This window comes from Phacochoerus africanus, chromosome 6 (assembly GCF_016906955.1).
Source record: "Phacochoerus africanus isolate WHEZ1 chromosome 6, ROS_Pafr_v1, whole genome shotgun sequence".
NCBI lineage: Eukaryota > Metazoa > Chordata > Mammalia > Artiodactyla > Suidae > Phacochoerus > Phacochoerus africanus.
This window is the reverse complement of record NC_062549.1, coordinates 89164969-89177656: the sequence shown is the minus strand read 5'-3', so window position 1 is coordinate 89177656 and position 12688 is coordinate 89164969. Positions and strand designations below refer to the sequence as shown.

The 12688-nt window shown below is 43.9% G+C and overlaps 1 protein-coding gene across 5 annotated transcripts in view; it reads left to right on the top strand.

Annotated features, from left to right (window-relative positions):
* LOC125129413 (low affinity immunoglobulin gamma Fc region receptor II-like) overlaps positions 1-12688 on the top strand; it is an 82458-nt gene that overhangs the window by 57304 nt on the left and 12466 nt on the right. For all 5 annotated transcript variants that reach the window (XR_007135473.1, XM_047784072.1, XM_047784071.1 and 2 more), the window contains exons 2-4: positions 4378-4510; positions 6217-6424; positions 11298-11318. Coding sequence is in view for 4 of the 5 variants with exons in the window: in XM_047784072.1 (XP_047640028.1) it covers positions 6313-6424; positions 11298-11318 (133 nt within the window). In the remaining variant the exon portion in view is untranslated. The remainder of the gene's footprint in view (positions 1-4377; positions 4511-6216; positions 6425-11297; positions 11319-12688) is intronic.

Here is a 12688-nt window from a genome sequence, read left to right as displayed (position 1 = left end):
TAATTGTTGAAAATTTCACTTCTAAACTTTAACTTGTTCTTGACAATTATGTTTAGATTCCTTCTGAGAATTTAAAAGACATTAAACAGCTAATCATCATGTTATCTTTCTTGCTCACAAATTCTGTAACAGAGATAACATGAGCTTATTTGGTTTTTAGCAAACCTAGGTAGATTAAAAGTATTATATTTAATGCTGATAACTCTAAAGACACTCCTGTTTGGATTAAACCAACAAATTTAAACTAGCTTTGTTTTACAGGAGGTTATCCTAGATCATGTGTCCTTGGCAAACATTTGAGTTAATTTCTGTATTACTGAGAGTATAGGTGATTTATATAAATTCTTAAATTTCTTTAAGCCAATTAAGCAGAGCTCTTTACAAATCAGTTTTGGCAATGCCATCCAAAGGTAGAAAAAATCCACACATTTGTAACATCCATATGTAGACATACATAAACATAGAGACAGAAGCAAACAGAAGTCTTAAAGCTTTCATTTTAAAATTTTAGCCACGAGGGCTTTCCCTGATGATCTAGTGGTTAGGACTCAGTGTTTTCACCCTATGGCCTGGGTTCAATTCCTGGTCTGGGAACTGATATCCCACATCAAACTGTTGCACACTGTGGCCAAAAAATAAAATAGCTGTGATAATGCAAAACTCAGTAGTTTATAAAAGAACTGTTGGATCAAAATGGTTTTCCTGGAAGGTGAAATAAGTTAAGCTCTGATGGCTTAAGTTTTTTACTAATTTTATGAAGACTGAAAAATTTTCATTTATGTCTTCCAAATAACCTTTCCTCCTTTTTTTTTTTTTTTCTTCTTAATAAGAATTATCTCTCTGGAGTTACTGTCATGGCTCAGTGGAAACTAATCTGACTAGTATCAGTGATGACGCAGTTTTGATTCCTGGCCTCGCTCAGTGGGTTAAGGATCCGGCGTTGCCTTGAGCTGTGCGCAGGTCAGACACAGCCAGATCCAGCATTGCTGTGGCTGTGGTGTAGCCCAGCAGCTATAGCTCCAATTTGACTCCATATACCCTGGTTGGGCCCTAAAAAGACAAATATCTATCTATCTATCTATCTATCTATCTATCTATCTATCTATCTATCTATCTATCTATCTATGTGTGTGTGTGTGAAGTTTGAATATCAAAGAAATGTCACAGGGAAACAATGCAAGTTCCTCCAAGAAAAAATTTTATTTTCTAAATCCAGAATTTTACAATGCCTATGATCTTTTTGAGATGAATGAGGAAGTTTTGGAACTGGTAAAAAGGATACGTGAGCTTTGAATTGTTTCTAGAACTGCATTTCTGGTCCTATAAAACAAGGACAGTTTTTAATTCCTCAAGGAATTGGACTGTAGCCTGTATGACCTCAAACGGTTGACCCATCCACACAACTACATTATCTTCAATTTGCTTTTTTTTGTTTGTTTGGTTGGTTTTTTTCTTTTTTAGGGCTGCACCTGTGGCACATGGAAGTTCCCAGACTAGGGGTCAAATCGCAGCTGTAGCTGCTGGTCCACACCACAGCTACAGCAACACCAGATCCAAGGTGCGTCTGCAAACTACACCTTGGCTTAGGGCAACACCGGATCCTTAACCCACTGAGCGAGGCCAGGGATCAAACCCAAATCCTCATGGATACTAGTCGGGTTCTTTACCACTGCACCACCATGGGAACTCCAAGTTTGCTTCTTCATACCAGGGAGAAGTTCTTTAAGATACAAATCAAAAGAAGTCTATGTTTTAGATGTGTGGCAGTTTGTCTTTGGAATATTTTCTTTCCGTCTGAGTATATAGATACTTGTCAGATTTGTTGCCGCTGAGCCATGGCGGGAACTCCTCAGGTGCACTCTTAAAGGAATGATCTTGTGTAAGTGGAAGATTCCCTATAATGGCCATTGTAATTCCAGGTTGTTTTAGTAAGATGATGCTGTTTTTTGTAGATATCTATGGTTTTTTGGACTGCATTCTTCAGATATAAAATAGGCATGTGTGCCAGAAGGTGGCATGCTTAGTTCTTTGAAATTTGAGGGGTCCATTTCTGTAGCTAAGCTTTGGATCTCTCAGATCCTAATAGGGATATACCACTGGATTGGGGGTTATGTGGTATTTAACAGTGTATCTGGTTACATGGAAATTTTCTTGAGGGTGTCATGTGACCTGCTGTTGATCTCACCCATTCCTTGACCAATTTATCCTAGCCCAGGAGTCTGAGAGTGAGGCGATGAGGGCTCTAACAGCTTTTTAAGTGCTTGATCTGTGCTCACCACTTTTGCTGCTCTGGTTTCAGAGACTCCCATTCACAGCAGACCTTTATTCCTTTCATGAGAGTATTTCTTTACAGTGGCAGATGTACTGATGGCTTTCAATAGTTGGATTTGTGCCTACACATATTTTGATGTGCTTTTGGCCAAAATAGTCCAAATCTATTGTCTTAATTAATTTTTCCAACCTGTCCAGCAGTTTAGGCCATGGACTTACCTCAAGCATTGTGAGTTTCCTAATGGCTGCCATCATGTTTTCTTCTGATTGAGGGACACCTATTATTTTCCCTTGTTTATGTATTTTCCTCTAGTTCAACCAGGTTTACTGTTTCTGGCTAACCAGGTTTACTGTTTCTGGCTAGCCGGGTTCTGTTCCAGAGATCTGTCAATACCTTCTGAAGGTGTTTGCATTGGAGATGAGATTGGGCACCCACTCAGATGTTGTGGCCCCCTACGTCTCACTACGAAATATCTGGAGTCTGTCATACTTCAGTTTTCCACATTGTCAAAAATCTGGGGGTTCCCAGTTGTTGCTCCATTGTGGCTCAGCAGCAACAAGCCCGACTAACCTTCATGAGGACATGGGTTTGATCCATGGCCTTGCTCAGTGGGTTAAAGGATCCGGCATTTCCATGAGCTATGGTATAGGTCACAGATGTGGCTCAGGTCTGGTGTTGCTGTGGCCGTGATGTAGGCCAGCATATGTAGCTCTGATTTGCTCCTAGCCTGGGAAATTTCATATGCTGCAGGTGCAGCCCTAAAAAGCAAACAACAACAACAACAACAACAACTGGAGCCTTTCGCACCCCCATTTTCAAACTACAAGGATTAGAACGAATGAACTTGTGCTCAAAATGGGAAATAGGTGGAACTCAATGTAAGAGACATTTATTGGAGATCATGGAGAGTAGCTAGAGAGGCAGAAAACTGAAGTGGTTCCATAGGAATCTTTACCTTTGCTTAGGAGTCAACCTTGCAATCTTCAGTAGCTGTTTTCATATCACACTTCATGACATTATAGGCATACATCAGGGAGATCTCGGGTTTGGTTCCAGACCACTGAAATAAAGCAAATATTGCAATAAAATGAGTCACACAAATTTTGGTTTCCCAGTGCATATAAAAGTTATGTTTACACTATACTATAGTCTATGAAGTGTGCAATAACATTATGTCTATAAAATAACATATATATCTTCATTTAAGAAGACATTATAGCTAAAAAGGGCCAATTTCCATGGTAACATCAAAGATCACTGATCACAAAACATCGTAACACATATAATAGGAAGGAAAAATTTGAAATATTGTGAGAATTGCCAACATATGACACAGAGACACAAAGTGAGCCAAATGCATTGGAAAAAGTGACAGTGATAGACTCAGCCGGGATTGCCACAAACCTTCAATTTGTAAAAAAAAAAAATGCAATATCTGCAAAGCGCAATAAAGCAAGCACAATAAAATGAGATATGCCTGATCTGTTCAATGAAAAAACTGAACCAATTCAGTTACAAATTTGATATCCTTTATTCAAGAGAAGACAAGCTGTGGATTGGGTGTATAAAGTTCCTTATAAGCAGTGGAGAACTCTTCCCAAGGGATCTGGGCAAGACCAAGCCTTATGGCTCTTTAGAAGAAGCAATGTGGAAACAGAACATGATTGGGTAGGAGGTGGGGAATTTCCTTAAAAGGCTAGCAGGCTGTAGTTTCTAGGGTAAGGTAAACTGGCTAAAGCTGAATTGGAAGACTGTGATTGGTGTATGTTAGGTTCCTCAAAAGAAGTTTCCTGTAAGTGCAGACTGACTTATGTTTAAATTTATGGTAAGGGCTGGTCTACTTAGGTGGCTCCAATTTTGTGGGTCTCATTATATAAATTAAGTTCTAAAGTGTTGATGTCATTTTGTTGGAGCCTTGTCACTGATAAAGAAATTTTTTTCACCTAAAAATCAGATAAGCCCTGGAAGTAAATTAGGGGCAGGAGGATGGGGAAGGATGAAGCCAGTGGTAAAAGCCTTGGTCAAGGGGGTGAAGCCATGGAGGTTTCTGAAGACCACAGAATATGAGAGCAGGTTTTACAAGGCCATTTCCTTGACTATTACAGCTTGGTTCCAGAGAGAGCATTTGGAAGAGAGGCCTTAGCACAGAGCACCAAGAGACATCAAAGAGCATGTCATGTTCCGAAGATGTTGAGAGGGAACAAATGGTGATGAGGATGATCACAGCAAGTAAACAGGGTAACTAGCATTCATTAGATACCTCCAATACACAAGGCACTTTGCTAGCTTACAGGTTCTTTTTAAATTTTCAAATATCTTGAGTGCAGTGGATCTCAACCAGACGCAGTATTGCCCCCAAGAGAATATTTGCCGATGTTTAGAAGTGCTTTTCTTTTTTTTCTTTTTTTTTTTTTTTGCTATTTCTTTGGGCCGCTCCCACAGCATATGGAGGTTCCCGGGCTAGGGGTCGAATCGGAGCTGTAGCCACTGGCCTATGCCAGAGCCACAGCAACACGGGATCCGAGCCGCGTCTGCAACCTACACCACAGCTCACGGCAACGCCGGATCGTTAACCCACTGAGCAAGGGCAGGGACCGAACCCGCAACCTCATGGTTCCTAGTCGGATTCGTTAACCACTGCGCCACGACGGGAACTCCAGAAGTGTTTTTATTTTCACAACTAGTGGTGCCCCTGGCATCCAGGGGGTAGAGGCCAGAGATGTGGCTAAACATCCTACAATGTATAGGACAGGTCCTCACAATAAGAATTAACTGGCCCCAAATGTCAATAGCACTGAGGCTGAGAAATCCTGCTTGAAGGATAGGCATGATAATCTTCATTTATGCAAATGAGGAATCTGTAGTTCTGAGAAAATATTATTCAAAATTAGTCTTACATAGGGATTCCCCCGTGGCAGGTTACTGCCATGCTGGAGTCGCTGCTATTGTATGAGTTCAGTACCTGACCTAGAAACTTCCACATGCCATGGTTGTAGCAAAAAGAAAACCCAAACCAAAAACCAAAATAAGACATGTACAGCTCCAAAGCCCTGCTCTTTCACTATGCTGTAAGGATAAAACTGTGATGGGAATGAGGGTGACAAAGATAAAGAACCAGGGCACAAACTGTTGCTCAAAAGATACCTGTTAGGAGTTCTGATTGTGGCTCAGTAGGTTTGAGGACTTGATGTTGTCTCTGTGAGGATGAAGGTTTGCTCCCTGGCCTTGCTCATGGGTTGAGGATCTGGCATTGCTGCAAGCTACAGCGTAGTTTACCAGGGCAGCTCAGATCTGGTGTTACTGTGGCTCTGGCATAGGTTGCATCTGCAGCTCCATTTCGATCCCTGGCCTGGGAACTTCCATTTGCTGCAGGGGTGGCTTAAAAAAAAAAAAGAGAGAGAGATGTGTCAGAGGAATGCGTAAAAGGATGAATGACAAAGGGAATAAAGAGGGTTAGTGTGACCATCCTACTGTCACACTGACACGCCTCTTTGTCCTTGTTCCACAATCCAAAACAGAGTCGGGATTATGATAATATAGAAAATCAAATGATGATGGTGGGTGATCTCAAGCCGCCAAGCTCAGCCTCAGAAGGAATCTGATGCAGGTGTCTAGGCCTCTGAATGAATCTAGAAGTACGGAAAGACTGGGGGCTCACTCTCCTCCATCGCCTTTTCTAAAGAGACAGAGACAGACAGGAGGTTGTGAGCTGAGTTTGGGTAACTAGTCCCCTCTTTCTCCCAGAGGCTGAGCCCAGCTGAGGCCCCAGAGGAAGAGGAGTTGTTTCCCAATTTCTACATTTTCTGTGAATTTGGAGTGGGACTGAGGAACATCCATTCTGGGAAGCCCTGAATCTTCTGGGAGGAGACAGTTGAGATGAAAGAGGGTGGAGGGGAGGAGCTAATGAGAAAACATTTCTTTTCACTTCCTCTTTTGCTCTCCAGAATTTGTCTGTCCTCTGGGGTGGAATCTGTCGAGCCTTGAGAGAAGCCTGTCCTGTGCTGGCGCTGCCAGAGGCAACCTGCGTACTCCAGGAGGTGATGGGGATCCCCTCGTCCCTAGCCCTCCCCGCTGCCAGGAGTGACTGGGCTGGTTGCATGCCCTGCCGTCCTTTGGGCCACATGCTCCTGTGGACAGCTCTGCTATTCCTGGGTGAGTGAGAGTCCCCAGGAGGGACGGTGGAGCAGGAGCAGAGGCAGGTGTGCTTTTCTAACTCAGCTGCTGCCACCTCGGTTGGGGCTGAGCTTGGGCAAGGTTGAGGGGTTGGGGGGCATGGGAAGCACGTCAGAAAAGTCAGGAGGGTGAGGGCAGGCTGATGGAAATCAAATTCTGACCACCCCGCTGGCTTTGGCAAATTGTGAAATTGGCAGAATCAGGAGGGGTTTTTTGCCAATCTCTTTTTAAGTCTTTTGCCCAATCTCACTGGGTTCACATGTCCTTGGTGCTCTGCCACCCTGCACAGCAGAGCCAGCTCTGAGGAAAGTCTAGTGTCATAGACTTGAAGGACTAATGAGGGGCCAAGGTGTTTACCTTCCTTTTTTTTGTGTGTTTCACTGGGACCAAATCTTAGGTGGGAAGGCTAATGCTGTCTTATGCAAATAGCAGGTGGAGGGAAGATACACTGTGGTGGGGTGCAGTGGCCATTCTCTGTGCCCCTGACACCACTTCAGGCAACTTCTCTCTTTAGGTGTAAGGAATTTCCCCTGGGAAAAAGCATAAGAGGGTCTCGGTTATCCAGGGAATGGGGCTCAGAGAATGTAAACACCAGGCAATTCTAGAATCATCAACTGTGTGACCAGAGGAGCAGGCATGTTCCTTGTACTGCCCAGATATGGGGATAGGTCCTGTCACTGATCAAGGAGAAAGCCAGCAAAGCCTTTTTGAGAAGCTCAGACTTGGAGAGGTGGTATGCTTCCCTACCTCTGCCTGGGTGATACCAGTGTGATGCCTAGACAAGACTCCTGGGAGAGACTTTGGTATTTTCCTCCATTTGCCATTTTGCTAAGTCAGCAAGGATTTACTCCATCTTTTTGATCCTTATCTGCCGCACCTTGCCTTGTTTTGGTCTTCATTGCTCAGTAACTCAATTTTCACAGTACCTCCTGATCCACTCTTTTTTTTTTTTTTTAGTCTTTTTGCCTTTTCTAGGGCTGCTCCCGCAGCATATGGAGGTTCCCAGGCTAGGGGTCGAATCAGAGCTGCAGCCACCAGCCTACGCCAGAGCCACAGCAACACGGGATCTGAGCTGCGTCTGCAACCTACACCACAGCTCACGGCAATGCCAGATCCTTAACCCACTGAGCAAGGCCAGGGATCAAACCTGCAACCTCATGGTTCCTAGTCAGATTCATTAACCACTGTGCCACAATGGGAACTCCCTCCTGATCCACTCTTGACTGCTCCTAGTGTCCTTTTGCCTGAATCCATGCTGCATCCTGAGGTCATGACTTCTTCAACTACAGCTCTGGAGGAGTCCCTGCCCTCCATACATACCTTCAGTGTCTCCAGTGCTTAATAAAGCTCCAATTCTACTCTTCCGAGTGGATTTTCCTTTAGAGCCAGGCAGTGTATACTCTGAACTCTCTGCTTTTCAAAGATTCCACAAACTTCCTTGTTCAAACATCAAATAAATGCCATGTGCAGGCTCAGTTCTAGGTCTTGGGGATTTATCTGTAAACAGGAGAGACAGCCTTCCTGACCTAGAGCACACGGTCTTTGTCTCCCTCACAGTGACTACACTGAGTGTAAAGCTGTTTAATATTCATAAATATTTCTTGAATGTGGAAGGAATGAATGGAAGTTGACTTTACTTTTCTGGACTCTTAACTATTTTCTTCCTTCTCCTCTTGGTCTCTACTTTACCCGTTCCCCACACTGTCATGCTGTCAATCCTACACATTCTGGTTTTTAGCTATGACTTCTATGTCAGTAATTTCCAAACCCATCTTTCTTATTTGTGTCAAGTACAATTTCATATTTCTACCTGTTGGTTGGAAACTTCCGAATTGCTTTGTCGCCTCAGGAACACAACGTATTTATAATCTAACTGTCATCTTTCTCTCGAAAATGTTCTTGTCCTTCCTACATTTACATTTGTGTGACCACAATCAACCTTTTTCCTAGTCAGCTGTTTATATCATCCCCACATCTCATCAAGTGCCACGTTCTCTCTGCCTCTTAAATTTCTCTCATGCCCATGTCATTTTCACTTTTTAAAAATGATTTTTATTTTTTCCATTATCTCATCTTCACTTTCTTTCTTTCTTTTTTCTTCTCTCTCTTTTTTTTTTTTTTTTTTTTTTTGCTCGCAGCATATGGAGTTTCCCAGGATAGGGGTCGAATTGGAGCTACAACTGCCGACCACAGCCACAGCCCCAGCAACGCGGGATCCGAGCCACGTCTTCGACCTACACCACAGCTCACAGCAATGCCAGATCCTTAACCCACTGAGTGAGGTCAGGGATTGAATCTGCATCCTCATGGATCCTAGTCAGGTTTGTTACCCTCTGATCCACGAAGGGAACTCCTCGTCTTCACTTTCTATTGTCAACACAACTTTGGGCTCTCCTATCTCCCACCTGGATGGACTCAATGAATGATTTCCAGAGCGCTGGCAAATAAAATTAACACGGCTATTGCCCTCTTTGAGCTTACCTTCTACTGAGGGATTTAAGCAACACAAAAACAAATATAAATATAAGTTGGAAAATGGCTCCGAAGATGTAAACAGGATATTCTGATAAGAACAGTTGTTGTGGAGGAGATGAGAGAACTGCCTACACAAACAGGATGATATGGAAAGAATTTTCTGAGGAAGTGACTCAGATGATAAGGATTAAGCGATTTGAAGATACAAAGGAAGGAGGTTTGGAGTAGAGAGATCAGCACACAGAAAAGCCCCAAGTTTGAAGAATTTCAAGAGGGCTGGTGTTATTGGGGCTAAATGAGAAGGGAAAGTGGGGTTTGAGATGAGGCTGGAGAGGTGAGCCCTTGCTCCTTGTCCTGTCAGGTGTGGCCTGGTAAATATTTACATTTTATTTTAAAAGCAAAGGAAGAATATTGAAGGCTTGTATGCAGGGATATGATATTACCTGATTTTTAAAAATTTTATTAAAAATTTTTTATTTTATTTTATTTTTTCTTTTTAGGGCCAGCTGCATGTATGGCATATGGAAGTTCCTGGGCTAGGGGTCAAATCAGAGCCACAGCTGCTGGCCCACAGCAACACAGAATCTGAGGTGTGTCTGTGACCTATACCACAGCTCACGGCAACACTGGATCCTTTATCCACTGAGCAGGGCCAGGGATTGAACCTGCATCCTCATGGATACGAGTCAGGTTCATTTCCACTAAGCCATAATGGGAACTCCTGATTTGTTATTTTAAAAATAACTCTAGGAGTTCCCCTCATGGCACAGCGGAAACGAATCCAACTAGGAACCATGAGGTTGCGGTTTCGATACCTGGCCTCGATCAGCGGGTTAAGGATCTGGCGTTGCCGTGAGCTGTGGTGTAGGTCACAGATGCAGCTCAGATCTGGCATTGCTGTGGCTATGGCTGTAGGCCGGCAGCTACAGCTCCAATTACATCCTTAGCCTGGGAACCTCCATGTGCTGCGAGTCTGGCCCTAGAAAGACAAAAAGACAAACAAACAAACAAAACCCGCTAGCTTCTCCATGGGGAATGAATTGCAGGGTGAACAAAAGAAGGGAAGAGACAAATTAGGAGATGGAAGAAAGCTTGTGGTGACAAAGCAGTATGACAGTTCCTGCTGTGGTACAGGATCTGGTAGGTTAAGGATCTGGCATTACCTCTGTGGTAGTGTGGATTCAATCTAGGCCTGGCATAGTGAGTTAAGGATTCGGAATTGCTGGATTTGATCCCTGGCCTGGGAACTTCCATATGTAGTGGGCGTGGCCATTAAAATAGGATAAAATACAATAAAATAAAATAGTAGTGTGGACATGGAGTGAAGTTGATGCATTCAAGAACTAATTGGAAGCAGAACACAACTTATTGATGCAAAGGCAGAAGGAGTTTGGGAGAGAGAGAGGAATAAAAATACTTGCAGTTTTCAGGCATGATTACCTGGGTAGATGGTGGAGATATACACTTTTATCGGGGAACCTGGGAGAGATGATAGGTTATGTCCACTTGATTTGACAACAGAAAAGTCATTGGCGATTTTGACAAGAAAAATTTTAGTGAACTGGTGAGGGTAGAGTTCAAATTGCAGAGAATGAAAGAGTGATTGGAAGGAGAAGGAATCAGGACAGCCTATGTAGAAAAAGAACTGAGAAATCAGGCTGGGAAAGGGAGCAGAGAAATAATTTTGGAATTGTATGTGGGACCAAGTATGTGTTTTTTTTTCCCTTTAATGAAAGATCCTGGAATATAATTATTTTGGTAGGAAAGATCCAGCTAAGAAGGAGAAATGGGTGAAGCAGAAGCAAAAGGAAATAACAGAGAGAGGGAAATCCTTGAGAGGGTGAAAGGGAAGGTGACACAGGATAGAGCCTGACCACAGATAGAAGGAAAGATATTGTCCCAGTGAAAACCAAGAAAGGAAGATGGGTAGAGACACAAATAGGTTAGAGGGTTTAGTTGGGGGAAGACGTGAGACCTTCTGTCTAACTGCTTTTGTTTTCTCTGTGAGGATAAAGGAGGACATTAGCTTTGAATGAGAGGGGACTGAAGGCAGAAGATGGGAAAGTTTGAGGTGTGAGGAAAAAACCAAGTGTCACTACAAGAGCCTCAGAGCAAATTTACTAGAGAAAAGCATCAGAATGGCAGTTTAGTGTCCTTTTGAATATGGAGACAGTAAATTTACAGATATGAATCCAGTCTCTGTGTGGAAATTTCATTAACACATAGCTGAAGAAGTAAAGGTGACAGACAACACAGGTGAATGGATTGCAGCCAGAGAAGGACAGGAGAGTTAAGGAGAAAGGCAAGGAGGTGATTATTTATAACCATGAATCAACGAATCCAAACACCAGGCTGATCTTTGCTTTCTCTCTTACAGCTCCTGTTCCTGGGACACATGGTAAGTGCTCCACTCACATCCTCTTTCCCCACAGCTACCCCCTTGCTCTGCTCCCAGCACCCTGTCTGGAGATGCTCTGTCTGCATGCAGCAGCAACCCCAGACCTAGGCAGAGCCAGGAAAGAGTAATTGCTCCCCCAAGATGCCTTGTCCCTTTCTCCTTCCTCCCAGGGAAGTGGAGGAAGGGCAGCACTGTGTACAGGTGCTTCAGCCTTCTGGTTCTGTTAACAAGGAGACCTCACAGATACTGTCACAGAAAAGAACTGCTTTCTACTTCAATCGCCTTCCTCTCTCCATACTAATTCACAAGCCCAGGCAAATTTAGTAGTAGCTGGAGTTCCCGTCATGGCGCAGTGGTTAATGACTAGGAACCATGAGGTTGCGGGTTCCATCCCTGGCCTTGCTCAGTGGGTTAAGGATCTGGCGTTGCAGGGAGCTGTGGTGCAGGTTGCAGACGCGGCTCAGATCCCACGTTGCTGTGGCTCTGGCGTAGGCTGGTGACTACAGCTCCGATTCGACCTCTGGCCTGGGAACCTCCATATGCTGCGGGAGCAGCCCTAGAAAAGGCAAAAAGACTAACAACAACAACAAAAAATTAATTGCAGCTGCATGCAAAATCATGCTAAGGTTATACTCATGTTTTGATAAATCCTGTACTTTTCATATATCTGAGGGCTTTAGGGCCTATATCCCTGGGCATTAACAGGAGGAGATACCATTGGTTGCAGTGTGGTTGTGTGAACTCTGCTGAGCACCTCTTTCTCTGCACCACTAAACTCTCTACTTCCCAGGACTAGTTAGGGGGATGGGGCTCTCCCTGCGGCACTGAAGTCGGGATTTCCCTGGACTGGCTTTCCAGTCTTTCTCTCCCTTTCTCATTCTACTGAGACCACGGAGGCCCTTCTGTGCTTGGGTGTCAGGACAGGTCTATTCTAAGGTAAAGGAATAGAATAGGTTAGAACAGAAACATGACATCTGACTCTCAGCCTGGCACCTCCACCAGATGTCCCCACTTGTCTTCATCCACCTGTGGAGAGCGTTTATCTACTAATGTCCAAATACCTCAATTTACAGGAGAGAAAAGTGATTCCCCAAAAAGATGTATGTGTAGTGCATGTGTGTGAGAGAGAAAGAGAGGAACAGAGAGAGAGACGAGACAGAGAGATGGAGAGAAAGAAGGAACCGGTTAGACATCCTTTGGTCAGGTGTACTTGTATTTGTAATGTGCCTGCCTTGCCCCCTCTCCTATTCCCTTCCTTCTTATTCTGCCTGAGGAGCAGACAAGCTCCCTGGGAGAACTTGGCTTCTTGGGGCCCCTGGGTGGGCTATATGAGTTGGAGGAATTGCCTTCAGTTGCAGAACAGTTCTGGT